This window comes from Tyto alba, unplaced genomic scaffold, assembly GCF_018691265.1.
Source record: "Tyto alba isolate M040663 unplaced genomic scaffold, T.alba_DEE_v4.0 Super-Scaffold_41, whole genome shotgun sequence".
NCBI lineage: Eukaryota > Metazoa > Chordata > Aves > Strigiformes > Tytonidae > Tyto > Tyto alba.
In genome coordinates this window covers 4,264,812-4,281,270 of record NW_024881317.1, presented here as the reverse complement: position 1 = coordinate 4,281,270, position 16,459 = coordinate 4,264,812, and the positions used below count along the sequence as shown (strand labels likewise).

At 40.2% G+C, this 16,459-nt stretch overlaps 1 protein-coding gene across 2 annotated transcripts in view; it reads right to left on the bottom strand.

Moving 5' to 3' along the window:
• Positions 1–16,459, bottom strand: part of ADAMTS17 (ADAM metallopeptidase with thrombospondin type 1 motif 17) — a 196,731-nt gene that overhangs the window by 80,692 nt on the left and 99,580 nt on the right. For both annotated transcript variants that reach the window (XM_042804283.1, XM_042804282.1), the window contains exons 11-12: positions 6,780–6,881; positions 4,944–5,089 (exon numbers count right to left, since the gene is read on the bottom strand). In XM_042804283.1, the coding sequence (XP_042660217.1) occupies positions 4,944–5,089; positions 6,780–6,881 (248 nt within the window). The remainder of the gene's footprint in view (positions 1–4,943; positions 5,090–6,779; positions 6,882–16,459) is intronic.

Sequence of the window (16,459 nt, the reverse complement as noted above, 5' to 3'; positions counted from 1 at the left end):
TTCTTCTGTAGTATCCCATACACAGATCAATAAATAGGGGCTACCTATACATTGCACACTTTAGATAAGAGGTAATCCAAAATGCTATTCACCTGTGGGCACTGAGCAGCCTTCTTAGAAGATCTAGAGTGTTTAACTGTTTGTATTCCGGTCACGAACCAAGGGACGTGACTAATTTTGCACTGCTGAACTAAATTTCTTCTTTGACTTAATTCCTGTTCTATTTTCAGCTGGAGCAGACAAATGACTGAGAAAGAGTAGAGAGAATGTGTGTGTGTACCAGCAGTTTCAGAACAGGACTTGAAGTAATGTACTCCCAAATTTGGGGTTCTGCTGTGACATCAGGACTGAGCTCTGATTAACTTTTTGTGTGACGTGGGACATGTTTCTTAACTGATGGTGACTTGTGAGGGTTAGGCTTTGGAAGGTGCACTGAGCATGACACCTGAAGTCTAAAGTATTATTTATATTTGCACAGTCAGGCAGTTCAGAAGATCATTTGTGGTTCCATCACAAATACCAAAGTTAAGTATTGACCAAGAGGCACCAAGTTGATGTTACTGTGCCCTGGGTCACACCGAATACCCAAGGCAGAGGCAGGCAACCCAGAGTGTTTCACCTTTCTCTTCCCAACTACTTGCTTTGCCCCCTGCCTCAAACACTCTTAACAATGGGGACACAGCAAATATCTCTTCAGCACGTCCTCTAAGGTTCTGTCTTCAGCAGTCTGGACTTAAAATGATGCAGAAGTAGCTATAACCTGTACCATAAGTAGGGTGCCCAGACACAAATCTGTGCAGCAGAAAAATCTCTATCCATGAAAAACATGCCATTTTACACATTTGTTTTTTAAACATGCAGGAAAGACCACTAATCCAACATCAGGATTAAGCACCTGCAAAATCTATTTATTCTTATTTATGATTCCCCAGAGAAGAAGGAAAACTCAAACTCTCAACAATAGCCTGTATTTTCTTTGCAAAACAAAACAAAACACAAATAAAAACCCAAGCAAGCAAAAGACTTAGCCATCCTAACAGATAATTTCATTAGCTACTTACTGATACTCTCCTGAATTTGTCACACACCTATCTCCCCAGCTGTAATCAGCAAAGATGGATAAAGTCATATTCTTACTTTTCTTTAACAGATGGCTATAAAAAGCAACTCCAGCCAAATTCCAGTTTTTAGCAGTATGGCAGTTCATTCCAAAAGCTTCTTCCCCCCTCCCTCCCAGAAGAGCCATTAACATCAGGTTATATCACTCAGCTAATTAGAAACCAGGGCCCTCACTGTATATAATTCAGTTGTGTCACTGGTCCTAGCAAGAGTTGCCCTGTTTTTTTACATGCTGGCTATAGGACTGGGTCTTCGATTTCCCAGCTGTGCTGGACTTGATGAATTCAGCATTTGGTGCAACAGAAACATTTGATTCTGCATAGAAGAGCTTTATGCCAAATTTCTGCCTAGATCAAATTTTTACAGTAGCTCCGTTAATCCCAGAGTGTTTTGTTTTGTATTGCTTTGTTTTTAAATGGAAATGCTGATCTCCAATGATGCTGTAACATCACAGGGAGTCACCAGAAGAACAGGCTGAACAAATGCCTACTTGCACTGCTAACACCTCTTTTCTGCCACAGACACTTGGAAGGCAGCAGATGTGCTGAGACTGATGCAGGAATCTTCTGGGAGGATTGTGTCTGCTGCCTTAGACTGGATGAGACAGACACTCAGTCCAGATGACCAGAGCATGATGCAGGCTTCTTCCCACACTCACATGAAGACATCAGATACACAAACTTTGGTTTCAGCACCGTCTCTTTGGCTACAGCCATTGAACATCAGTGACACTGTGCATGTTTGTGTGTACATGCACAGGAAAAAAAAACAAAACAAAACAAAAAAAAAAACCCAAAAAACAAAAAAACAAGAAAGAAAGCAGTCAGAATACGCAAAGAGTAGCAGAGTGGTCTATCAGGAGCACGGTATCAAGCTGATGGTCATGGAACAGGAGACATAGCAGGACTAGTATTTACTGTACCCATCAGCAGTTGCTTTGGCTTTAATCTTACAATGTCATTAACTTGTGAGGGACTTCCTATGAGTTTGCCAATACAGACTGGCAGCAAGCAGCTCTCACTGTTGGTAATAATGGTCACTGGCAATAGAAAAATAATATCCAAATCCATAAGGAGAAAAGAGATTTCTTGAGCACCCACCACCTCAAGTCAGTGGAAGCTGCAGGAACATAGTGCCTTTTGGCTTGCTCTTCTCTGCTTGGCCCTTCAGCAGCATGACCTCCCTTCTCCTAATTAAGGAGTAAAATGAACTGCCTCCTCCTGATGTAGTTTCTCCCATAATTAAAGAACTGGATGCACTCATCTCATTAGCCACAAAACAACAGAGCATCCTACAGATCTGGGAGATGTTGCTACTCCCAGTAATCCACAAAAAATAATATACCCAACAAGACCTTCCCACCTCCGCTCTCCTCTGTCCAACAGCATCATACTTTATTTGGTAGTATGTTGCTGCTTTCTACTAGACTAACTCTAGTAAAACACCAGTGAAATATATAGCATCTATTCAAGTTGTTCAGGAACAAGCAGATAAACAGACATGGACAGGCAGTCAGAGGCACAGACAAGACAGCTCTGCCATGCTGATTATGCTCTGCTCTGTTACTGTTTGTGCAGGCAATGCAGAAATTCTGACAGTAATCTTTTACTTAGCTGACCTCAGTAATAGTATTTCAGTATTACAGGCCTCTTGGTACATTTAAATGGGATACTGAGGGTATTCATCATGCAAGATGAAGGAAAACAGTGACAGTAACTCTCTCCAGTCTCAAGCAAATGGTTACCTAGTGCTTGTAGGTAACCTTTCATACCTTTATTTTCCTGTTTCATTCTGGTTTTGTGGCTTCATCCTTGTGTCCCTTCCACCTTTCTAAATGCTGAGGCCTAGACTTTGGCCATCATCTCTATCAGATTCTGCAAATGAATCTGAAGGAAAAGATCCCTGTAATCCCAGGTCCTAAACCCTGTATAATACAGGCTCTAGCACTGCCTGGGTTTTCCAATAAATGGTATAATTCAAGCCTACCCTGAACACATGCTTGAAACAGTGACTGTGCGAGATCTTCTGGTAGACAACTTTATGGCCATCTTCCACTGTATTTATGACAAGAGAATCCACCCACTAATGGAACTGAAGAAATTAAAGCCCATTTAAATACCCATAACCTTTTTACATGACAAGGGGGGACTGGAGAAGGGGTAGAGATCTCATTCTGGTGTTCTGTTTAAGCCAGTGGTTTTCTCTTCAAGCCCACTGTACAACAACAGTCCAAAGCCTCGACAAGAACACAAGGCAGGACAACTCAAAAGTCTGCACATGCAAACTGGCTCATGACACACTGCCTTACGACCATTTGGAGGCAATGCATGCAAATACTCAGAGAAATTACAGAGAGGAAAAACCAAATCAAATAGTGAAGCAACCAGTTTTAAAATACTGATAGTCTCACAGGCTCAAAAGTCAGCTGGCAAGAGTAGAGATTCCAGTTAAAAAAAAAAAAAATCCCAAGACCAAATATATATAAAATAAAAGATAAATCTCTTAGCCAATATTTTTGGACAGTGAATAAACCAGCTGCAGAAGTGGGCTGACGCCAGGAATTTGAAGCAAAAGAAGATCACGTGTGTATCCCCAGCCAAGAATGTATATGAGCAAGAGAATTTTAAAATCAGTGTGCAATCTTGGAGGGAGCATTTCCTGTAATTTAAGGAACGATGATGAATGGATTTAGGTTTGGTCAGCACTGTGGTTAAAGAGACTTTTTGTAGCTGACAGCAGAGAAACCAGCTCAATCCCTTGTTCAGGAAAATGAGCTGGTAAAAATCAAGTCTGGACGTTATAGACATGCAATTGCATTTCAGCATTATTTAAGGAGAGGAATAAACAAAAATATCCCTTTCACATGAACACAGCTCAGCAGCAGCCAGTGTGTGCCTATCCATCATCTAGGCATGTCTTCAAAGTGACTATGTTGCTAGCCAGAATTTCAGCCCCTATTTAAAAAGAAATGCTTCCTCTGTCTGTGGAGAAAACCTTAAAATATGAATAAAGTTAGAGATACACAACTTGGAGGGCTGCTCTCAAGACTGGGAGCACCCTCACTCATCTCAGAAGTTATAATGCACACAAACAGGGGTGGTCAGTTAAATGGCCACCATGGTAACCTGTTCAGGCCTCCCATAAGAAACAGATGTGCCTCAGTTGACCTGAGGAATGAGGATGGCACATGGGAGATAACAACACTTAAATTTCTTTCTGAATTAGAAAAAAAATCCAAGCCTGAGTAGAGAGTATGGGCTTATTTGTAGTCACTGTGCAGGAGCTAAGCAGTACCCACTGCCCTCTGTGTGCAGGAAAACTTCCTTTTTCATATGCAGGGCATCCTGATGTACAGAATATCTCAAGATGCTTTACCAACACAGCTATATGACACTATGGCCACTGTCAGCCACTCTATCATTTCCCAAGCCCAGAGCCAACACTCGCTGCCAAAATGATTTCTAAGACATTTTGGCTCAGTTTGGTCTGTAGATCCAGATCAATCCCTCCTCATTCACTGCAGTGCTGGAGAGGAAACACAGCATCATTTTTTCTGCCAAACTGCACATTTTTAATTCAACTGTATCTATGTTTGAATCATTGCAATGGGCTATTTCCAATGGTAACCCTTCAAACCACTTCCACAGAACCTACTTCACTCTGAGTCACTCCAGGATTTTGACTTGGTCTTTGCTTCTTGTGAACAAGAAATCTCTCATGTCCCCTGTACAGCTCTGCTGCCTATTTCTTCCCTGTACTCTTGCATCAAGGATTGTCTAAGTGCTACATGCAAAATAAGAGATCAGCATGATGTGAAGACTTACGGGGGATTGTCGCATTTCCGCTGTCTGAATCGCACTCCTGTGCCACATGTCCGGCTGCACATGCTCCACTGACTCCACATGCTCCAGTCTCCATCCACATGCTCAGGGATGGGAGTTTTGCTGACACACTCACCAGCTCGGCACCACTGAAATGCAATTGTGTTAGCACAGGCTGGAAGGAAGCCCCGGTCTTGCAAGCATTCCTGCACAGGTGGACTCTAAAGGATGCCTTAGAGATTACAACAAGCCTATGTTTAAGTTTCTAGACATTCAAGGCTTCAGTGAGATGGAGGAAGGAGATTGAAAAAGGGAGGAGGTGAAACACAGAAATTTAAGTGTCACCCTCAACAAACCCCTGAAGGGAGTTCTGTCATTAAACACAATAATCACAGAATTGAGTCCCTTGCTTTATAAAGCAGATAATTACCTAAGTGCTAAGACTTAAAGCCACACTCTTCACAGAAACTGAGTCCAAGAAATTATACCCCAAAGCAATGTCTTCATCAGCAGTATTCCCAGTATGTACAAAATAATTGAGGTATTTTGGACCTAACTTGGCTAAAGCCCCAAACAACCTTTGGTTCTAATAGGTTGTGCTGGCTCCTGACCAAGCAGCAAACTTGGCCTGTTCTCCTGCTCTGTCCAGGATATGATAGAGTAAGCACTGCTAAGCAGTCTTATGAAAGAATCACCAGGACCCCTGTAGTTAGAAAAACATGTATCTAAAAATCTTTTGTCTATTTCCTTGTCATGCTTTCCAGGACCCAGTTTTTCTTGTCATTGTTTATCTTTAAGCAAAGAAGAGGTCTCTAATCTTTGATTTTAGCAACAAACTTTTAAATTTTACCCTTTCTCACCTCCACAATCATACAACATACAAAAATGTTAGAATCCAAAACCAGTAAGTATGGTCTGGCAGTTACCAAATCAGTCAAGTTCCTTCGTAATGTAGCAAGTTATCAGCCACACTGGGAGAATCAACCACATACATTTATGAACCACATACCATCTAGCACAGCCCATTTCAGAGGTTAAACACATTCATTTAAGTCAACTTCTGTTAGCACAGTAGGTCAGCTGGGAGGCAGCAGCTGAGCCTCAGTAACTTCCACCCTTATGGCATTGAAGCCAGTTACTGAAATGGTGATTTTCACTGGAGGGAGATCCACTAATCTAAGAGTTTATTTTGTGTTTTTGTAACAATTTTCTACATAAACCTGGATTCTGGAAAGTCCATATATGCTTTAGTCAACCGAGTATATACATACAGTACATCAAATGATACTTCAAAAATAACTGAACATCACTGAATTTGAGCTCAACATGTTTTGAGCCACTTTTAGAAACTATAAAGGTTTTAATTCGCCTCTTTTTCTTTCCCCATATTTCTCCACTCCCCAAATGTCAGCCTAAATATTCTCCACACTTTCTACCTCAAATATAGCCACTACTACCTTAGCTTACACTGAAAAAACACCTCACTCACGAAACACGACCGGCAGCAATGAACAGAAGTGAGGAGCGAGCCACTACCTAGCACGACTTGCAGGGTGCTCAGTCTGTGCACGTAGCAGAGTGAGGCATGGGTTTTTCCTGCAACGTCTGCAGAAGAGCCTAGACCACAAGAACTTGACTACTGAGGTCTCCAGAGGCTACTGAAATACACATATCATGAAATCAGAAAGATTTAACCCAATCCAGCTGTTAATTGAGCAGTTTCTGTAACAGAATCAGTATAAAATATGGGTTTATGATAAATACTGAACATCTTGGAAACATTATTCCACAGACAATGCTGGTAAAAACAAAGTGACTGCTACTGAGCATTTTGATTACCTTGTCTGCGCCACATTCAGTGCCATCCAGAGGTGGGTCCAACTTTGTTTTACAGGACGTATCTCCTTCCACCAGGCACCAGAGCCCAGCACACATCAAATGCTGTAATCACAAAGCAACGAGGTGCAGTTATTACTTTTGGAGATGTCAGCTATCATTATGGGATACACTTCAAAGCCCAGGCAGTCTTTCTCAAGTGAATCCAGAGGCATCTAGTTGGTTTTGGAGCAATTATTTTTTTGAGGATAGACTGGCATTAAGTGGTTGGGCTGCAAACATGAAAGAGATTGATGGATGCCACTGTCAGGAACAAAACCCACCCAAAACAAGAAGTGCATTATTTAAGCAGATTTATTTTCACAAGAATAAATCTGGTCCATTAAAAAAGAATCCTATATGGGAGGTCAAGATCAGTGCTTTGGAACCATGCCACATGCTTAGATGTCCGAGCTGCTTAATTACTTGTATTTTCAAAAAAGATGCTCAAATAACAGTCAGCCCTGCCAGACCTGGTGGTAGCTGTAATCAGCCAGCAATGCCCATTGGGAGAAGAAGACATTAGTGTGGAATGAGAAAGAGGAAAGGATTTCATGGTGTGCCACGCAGCAGGGGAGGAGCCTGGTGACAGGCAGGGGCAAAGTTAGGAAAGGTTTGGGGATGAGAAGTAGCTGCTAGAGACCAATGTGCTAGAGAAGGTGAAAAGTGAGATGTGAGGGCAAAAGCAGCAAGAGCTACAGCACATCTCTCTACCAGACTTGAAACACATCTTGGGTATCATTACTCAACATTGCTGCTCTGCTCAGCCAATGTGTGTTGCAGAGATATTAGTGCTGACCACACTTGCGTGATCTGTCAGATCAATACGTTTTCAGAATTTGAGAAAAAGAACCAGGGAAAAGGGCCTTTACAACGTTAACATTTTCCACAGCATCCACCGTGCTTTGCATTCCATGAAAGTGGATGATTTCAATACAGTGCTACAGATCTGAGTATCAAAAAAAGAAAAAGAAGAGTTACATTTCTTTCCACTATTGTTCACGTTTCAATGTAATGCTAAAAAGATGAGAAGCCCGACTTTAGTGCCAGCTGGTCTTGTCAAGATTTATTGCACCTCATTAAATAGTTGAGTCAACATGCTTCAACCTCATGGTTCTTTCAGAATGTAATGTAAGAGACTGTGGGTGCATGTGTGTTTTGTGTACATGCATGTTGGTATGTCTATATAAAATAGAACTGTATGGCAGAGGGTGCAGACGAGATAAATTCAAATACCAAGAGTGATGATGTAGAACATTCTGAAACAAATAGTTATTGCAGCAGTATCTGTATCCTGTTTTATATCTGCATTTCTTTTTTGAAAGAAGACTTTGCGCTATTTAAACCAAAAGAACATTCACAAAAACTAGAAGCAGACAGCACAACTCAGCAACATCTATATTAACCACAACACAAAAAGTCGTCAAACAAACAAACAACAGCAAATGCACCAGGGAAGCCTAAATCAATGAATTTTCAAGACATTTTCCCTGAACTATTAGAGCATATGGGAAAATATCAGTCTTCAGTAATTTTGACTAAATGACTGTGACTAATTAGTGGCTTACCCACAACTCTGAAAGCACTTAAGCACCAATTGGCCATAAGGACATCACATACTGTTTTACAGATAGGTATACTGATGCAGAAGAATTGACAAGCCAGAGATTTCAGAGATTAGTGACAAATCAATTGTTCCACACTGCAACTCCCAGATTCCCAAAACCTTGCCTTTCCTGGAGAGGACTAAAATAAAAAAGTACATCAATTAACTGTCCACAAGTGTTACAGAAAAAAGCAATAATCTAGGCAATAAACCGTTTAAACTGAATGAGCTTTCCCCCAAAATGCCAAACTTACAGCTCCAGGAGGATGCCTGTTTTCCTAGCTGTAAAGCTACAGCACCCTTGCACCTGGCTTAACTCACTGGGATCTAAAGTCGATGGCTCATTCTTTATATTAAGACTATACATATGTATGATTAAAAAGTATTAAAAACAGTTAAGATATGTTAAAAGCATGTCACACACCTAATTGGAAGGTATCATAGGAGCTTCTAGCCACAGTGGCAGGACATGCTACATTTAGCTACAGTCTATCTAGTCTATCCAGTCTAGGAACATGACACACTTGCTAAACTCTTTGCCATTACAAATAATTGTACTGGTGACTTATAAATGTTGTTAGTGTTAAGCCAAGTTCAGGAATTAATTGACAATGTGGACTCTCTCTTCTCCCTTGATGGTTGTAGACAGTGATCTTGTGAAAGCACTACTAGCAATGCCTCCTTTCAAACTGGGGCTGGGGAATACCGAAACATAAAATGAAGGAAAGCTTCAGAGATGAAGGGTGCAGATAGCAAGTATTTCCACTTTTCTAGGCTTCAGCCTCTCACTTACATATAACCACAAAGCTTCAGAGCAAAATGTGGCAAGAAACCCTCCAGCCTGATCTCTTTAATGACCCAGACAGAAATTTTGCCCCGTGGTTACAGAAGGAAACCCTCTGCTTCTGCTTTCTGTTGGAAAGACATTCTGGCTGAAGATGTAATGGAATTCACTACAACCCTAAAGAAGTTGTTCTAGACACATATGAGCACCATTGCTAAATATCTGTGTATTATGCAAGGTCAGTATTTGTTAAGCTTCAGCTTCAAGTCCCTGGACTGTAACCTGCATGAAAATTAGTCAGGGCTAAATTCTCCTCTTTGATGTAAAACTGGGAGGAGGAAGGGGGATGTGGAGGAAACAGTCATAAAAATGAAGCAGCTTTTTGTACAATTTTGGTTGCCAGCCAGAATTTCTCCATAGCCCAAAAGAACGTGGATGGTGATAAAGCCAGATAACATGCCCAGGTATGAGCCTTGGCCTGGGGGAAGCAATGGGCACAGATAACTCTGTGTCTGTACCAGCAGAACTTCAGAACTGAGCCCAGCCTATGGATCCAGCGGGTGCAAATACTCATATACATGTGTCTATGTGTATATATACATATATATATGGATATATTTGTGTGTATATATACGTGTATACACACTCATGCACACAAACATGTATTTATAGGGAGATAAATAAAGGAAAAGACTGTCTTAGTAACACCAACCTTTCTGAAATTTCCCATCTCTGAGCTATGGAAAACACAGGATTTTTATAGTATCCCTGTGTTTGATTCAGAATACTAAATGCAAAGCATACTTCAGGAAGCAGTTACAGAAAAATCTGGTAACTGCGCTTCAGCTCTGTGTTCTAGTGCCATACCACTACAAAGCTCAAACACTCGTTAGTGCAGTCCCCTGCATTTAATACAGCATTCAGATACCCCAGCAAAGATTAAACCATCAGCTTTGGTATTGTATGTTCCCAAGATGTTTTATCATGTTAATAGCTCATTTCAAAAGAGATCATATATCCTCCTCAGCTACAATAGAAACACAAACAAAAATCCCTGTTAAACAGTCCTATAGCTAACCCCAGTCTCAGTGACTGACTTTTTAATAGTTAAATAGCCAGCTTTGTGGGGAAATATCAAAGTGAGAAATGGCAGGACTTGAAAGGAAGTTGCTTATATATGAGTGGCAGTTCAGAGCTTATACTGATATAGAAGAAGCCATCAAAAGAGCTGTATTACTGCTAATTGTAAATTCAGCAACCAGCTTTTAGACAGCAGGTCTCTGCCTGCAAAGTCTTCCCTACAGCAATCAAAAAGTGCTGGTTAGGATTTTCCAATGATAGATATTTTTGACTGGAAAAATATTGATTTGTTGAAACTGTCTATGAGGAAAGGTCATCTTTGGATCAGCTCCCATATTTCCAAGAGCAAAATACAATTTTAAAAAGTGAGATCGTTGTTGAAAAGTAGTATTTCAATAAAAATTTAAATTTCCTTTTTTAAAAAAATTGAAATGCTTGTTCAGCTGAACCCTTAAGGAATTTATAGAGATAAATAATAAAATTTAAAAATTAAAATACAAATGGAATTTTTATAAAGGTGCAAATTTTAGACTCTCAAAAATTCCTGGAAGATAGGAAAACTTGTCTGCACAGCTGTTGGAAACCACTCCTGAGAGAGGTCACAGTCCGGAAACTCCCAAGCTAGGAGATATCTGCTCGGCAGGTGAACGACGCTTCCGATTACAGGTATTATAATGGCATCTGTTTGAGAAAGGGGCCTTACTGTGCCAGGTGTTTTCTCTTCCTCAAAGAACTTGCAGTCTAAACAGACTCCTGGGAGCTTGGAGATAAAGGAAGCTTTATCCCTCTGTTATAGATGGGAAGATGAGGAACAGAAAGGGATTAAATGTCTTGCTGAAAGTCTGCTGGGAGACAAGTAAAAATGCTTCTCGGAGCTCTGCAGCCTTCTGCTGAGTGTCACGGCCACAGGCTCACACTGCCTCCTCTAGCTAAACTGCAGGGTAAAACCAGAAACAACTCTGGGATACTCCCAGGAACATGTCTGGCTGTGGGCCTTCCCACCTTCCACAGCTTTTCATACTTTTTCACAACACATACTGTTTCTGAAGACAGTGTTTACCTTACGGGTAACTCCATCCCCCATGTGCGCCAGCAGAGACTCGCAGCGTGTGAAGCGCTACGACCACTCGCATGCGGCTCTAGGGAAGTAATCTATTTTAGGTTCTTTAACTCAGTGCTGCAGCTGGAAATGAGGAGAAGCCAGAATTAGTTCAGCCAGCTCTTTGCCCACAGGCAGTAAGTCTAGAATCTGCTAGTTTCTGGGTTAGCTTTGCATCACCACTGTTACTAAAATCAGCATGATTCTGCCCAATGACCTCATGTGGTCTCAGTGAGAAGAAATGGCTTACAATACTCCCCTGACTCAAAGCCTCAGATTATTACCTAGAAGGGACAGCTTCTAAATCTCCAAAGCATCAAGAGAATCCAGTGAATAAAGACGTCCTTCCCATCAGGTTACAACTCTACAGAAGCTAGTTCTTTCCCTACACATTCACTCCCTCACCTTGGATTCTTCCAAAAAAGGAAACACTTATTTCTCCTGAGAATGAATTTGTTCCTGCTGCCTATTGCCCTCTGGAAAGAGGAACCTCTTATTTCTAGCAGCAGAATTAGGCCACCATGAAACCAATGAGGGGAATATGAAGAAAGACTTAGAGAGAGTAAATATCCTTAAGGAAGAGGAGCAAGAGACCACATAACACACAGGCACGCTTATAAATAGGCTGGCTTTCAATGAAGTATCAGATCTCTTTTCTTTTGCCAAGGTTTTGGCTTGGCATATAGCTAACCGTGAGAGAAAATATGCTTATAAACAGAATCCTAATTAACACCTATTAAGTACAATAAACACACAATTTACACAAGTCTTCCTGTTCAAAACACTATGCATGTGTTCTTGGAGCCTCACAGCATGCTTCTGAGAAGGAATTCTTTACACAAGCAGGTGAGAAAAACAATGCCCCCAATTTCTACACTGTCGCTGCCTTTAATTTTGGGTGCATAAACAACTGACAGTCTACAATGGATTACAAGGGAGGCAAGCACTGTTGTTTGCCACCGCTATCAGGTGGAGATTCTTGCTGTTGAAAACCAGATGAAAAATGCTCAAAATCAGAATCCTGTAAAATTGGAAGGCCGTTTTGAAAAAGAGCCATGTGCTGCCCCAGACAAGATAATTGTGAAGTTTGAATACATGTATCAGTGGCCAGATGCTGACCTTTCTCTAAAGCTGATACTCTAAGGAACAAGTGGTAGGTCCAATAGTGGAAATATCTGCCTATCTGTCCAAATGATTCTAAAGTCAAGGGAGGGCTTGATAAAGAATCACAAGGACTACCCTAGAATATTCAGGCACTAGTCAATATTCACTAACTTCTCATTTTAACAAAACTGGGAAACAATCTCACAAATTCATAATGTGTAATTTTATTAATTAATGACAAAGTAGAACAGATCTCTTTACTGTTGGACAGAAAGCATCTCAAACTGTATTGTAAAAAACAATCATATACTCTTCTTAGATGTAGTTGGAAAAGGTTTCTTCAAAAACATTTCCCTATTTTCACTACCTGGTGGTCACCTTAATTCTTCAGAACATACAGAAACCTGTACGCACATTATGCTTTTTGGATGAACAGGACCAATATAACCTGCCTGCTTGGAGTCAACAAACAAATTTAGAGTTGATTGCCCTTTATATTATTTTCTTCATCAACGTAACTCCATTAACTCAATGAACAGCTGCTTCATCAAAATTTGTGTGAGTGGAAAGTCACCAACATCAGATACAAGTGTATAAAATCAACAAGATTTTTTTAACACTTGAGGAAATGGCCCTTGACAGTTAAAGAACTCTTAAGGAAATGGTCCTTGAGAGTTAGCTGCTTTCCGGTGCTACTCTTTTCCTTGTAGAACAGTACAAAAACTTCAACGTACTCATTTCTGAGATTTGTTAATGTTCTGTATCAGAGCAAATGAAACAAACTGAACCCAGCAAACATGAAGAGTGTCATGCTGGGTTTGGTTCTCTGAGCTAGATGGCTTGCTATGCATCACTCCAACTACCAACACATGGATCCCATATGAAATGTGCCCATATACATATATATGGAGTCATACCAAGACCTTTTCTGATCTACAATTAAAACATAACAATGTTTCCCCATCTTCTTTCAGGGAGAAAGACAAAATATCTGTCAGCTTCCAAAACAGTAACTTACCATGACATACTGTTCACCACAGACAGATTTGGATGTCTAAGGTCTGAATTAAATTAGCTGGTTATAACCTTCAGTCAAACAGTCTTTCTAACAGCAGATGAAAACTGAAGGATTAGAAAAATCCAGAGCTCTCATGTTTTGACAATGTTAGCAAAAGCAAACCCAGGCTATTCAAGAGCTGCCCAAAACACACTTACAGACAGGAAGATGAGCCCTGACCTCTCTAGAGCGGATGCAGCAGGAATCTTTTGCCAAGTGTGCCATCACCTCTCATAGTAAAACTGCTCCTAGGGCTCTAGAATGGCTCTGCAGGATAGGTGGTAAGAGACAGAGAAATGTAAAAATCCTTCTTTTGAGAGGGGTTTGGCCTACTGCAAGCTCTTCACTTTTTCCTGTGAGTAAGTTAAACTGGAATTAATTACTTTTACACTGGAAACATGCAATGCAGTATCCAGAAGGTGTTCCAATCTGGGGGGGACACAAGAAACCAGTATTTTGAAAAATTAAGAGTGATTTGAGATGCCTGACAAGAAATACTTCAAGGAGGGCAACCTTTCAAAGCTGGTAGAAGCTCAGGGCTTCTGGAAAACCATGCAGCTTTCCTGAGACTCAAAATCAGATCTAAAAAATGGACACATTTACTTCATTCAAAAATTTAGGCCCTGACTGAACCTCCTGAACATGCATCAGAGTGAAAGAAAAACTGACAAAAGCAACAATGGCAGGGACACTGCACAGAAATGTAAATATGGAGGGCTAGTAATGAAGCTGGTCACAAGGAGTTCAGTAAACAAGAAAGGATCTTGCCAGATGACCAGTGGAAGACTCCCACACTGCCAGAGAAGGCACAAGCGAGAAATACTTTTTTATTAACTGTACATTGGGAAGCAAATAATGAAACAGAATTTAGCAATTTCTGCTGCTCTCAAGGCAAACTAAATGCCTTCTCCACTGTCTAAAGCATTTCTTTGCAAAGCACAAGTTCTATTTCATTTTTAAATATACCTGGAATTAGAGTAATAGTCAGAAGAAAGAGATTGGATAGTATTAATCAGTCCACAAACTAATTTTATGGCTTAGCAGCCTATGCTAAATATTAATATTTTCAGTGCCTTTAGGGCATTCATGAAACTAGCTCCTATGGGTCTATGATTCATAGAAACATAGAAATTCAAGTAGACAAGGATAAACTTTATCCAGCTCCCTATCAAACCAGAATTCTTTCTTGCTGTATGTGCTCTCCAGCTTTGCTGAGCCCAATTTTCAGCATCTTAAATGAGAGAATTCAACCAGACATATCAGCTGAAGAAATCATGGAAGTATCTTTATGTGGTCAAACCTGGAAGAAGCAGAAACATGTAGTACAAGGCACCGGAACAGAGTCATTCCTATGTATTAAATGTTAGAAATGTTGTACTTTGACTTATTACCAATTCTACCCCAGTATGCTTAGAAGAGCTGTAGCTAATCAACTACGTCACTATATTAGCATCTTATTGTACATGTCATCTGTTAAGTGCTGCTCTAAGTTTCATATTACACACACCCCACCAAGAAAAGTCTTGCGAGTTCACAGTGTTATGCTATCACCTAGCTCAGGAGAAGATATCTGCCCACGATGAAGGAAGGGCAAGAGCTTCAGAAAAGTTTCATAATTAACCTGATCGCTTCTCTCTAATACTGTGTTTGCAACTTGGAGCCTGAAATTCTGAACTTGCACTTTGTAACATCCATTTCTTATTGTCTTCAGTGAGAGTAATGTTCACTCAGCAACTTTCAGTGAACTCCTCAGGCCTTAACACCTGATTGCAGGATAAGAAAAGTGTTGATCTCTTAAACAACAGGCAATGTTGTCCACTTAAAAAAAGGGGGGGGAGGGAGGGGGGGAGGTGGGAATTAAAAGAATGAAATCACGGATTGTGTTTCTTGGCTATGGGAAAAGAGAAGAAAGGGACAGTAAAATATAGATATGTACACACGCTGTTCAGATGTGGTTGTGAAGATTATGGGAGTTTTCTCTTGAAGTGTTTTGCAGATGGGAAGTTCCCAGAAGGCCAGTGGGAGAGGTCTGAATGCCCTTCAAGCTTGTTATACACTATTTTCAGGCTGATACTCAATCGTATTTTGGCTAATTTCGTTAAGTTCAAACTTCAGCTGTAGATGCCACATCACAAGGCTACACTAATTCCTTCTCCCTCTCCTTGTGTCTTAATAAGAAATGTAGGATTTCCAAGTTCAAGTGCTTGATTCTTAATAGGCACTCTGTATTATTTTAAGAGTTTATTATTTTTATATTCTTGAATTTCCACATTGTATTTTTATAATTTTATTTTGGTTCCCTTCTCTCTTTTTATTTTTCTTTAAACCACTGCACCAGAATGTGTTTTGACCATCTTCCAAACTGAAACACGTACAAAAATTTCTGAAGCATTCCAATAATTGTAAACTGGGCTGTGCTGCCCAGGCAGGAACTCTGCTTCTCTCTCTTTCTTTCTCTCTCTTAAACAAAAAGTATTTCCACTGAAAATAAAGAGAAAACGGTCTTTTTGCAACATACAGAAGCAGTGAAATAGGACACTTCAGTTTCATATGAAACAGGCAACGTGAAAATAGTCTGAATTTTAACAACTTATATTAGGAAAACTATAAAATATAGTATGGCAATTAAGTAAATTGTTACCTTTACTTCTAAAAAGAAAATCTTCTCATTTTATTTTATAATTGCCAGGCTTCTATCCTGCAAGCCTCAAGAAAACCAAACCCATCCTCTTCCAGATTTATTATTATTATATTTACGCAGACGTTAAAGTGTGTAATGGAAAATTATGTAGACAAAGTCCCTGGTTGCACAGAAAATGACAATGCAACCTATTATTTTGAGCACAACTTGGCTCTCAATCTAATTACCATGTTCTTGTAAATATTCTATACATTACTGAATAATAGGGCTTAC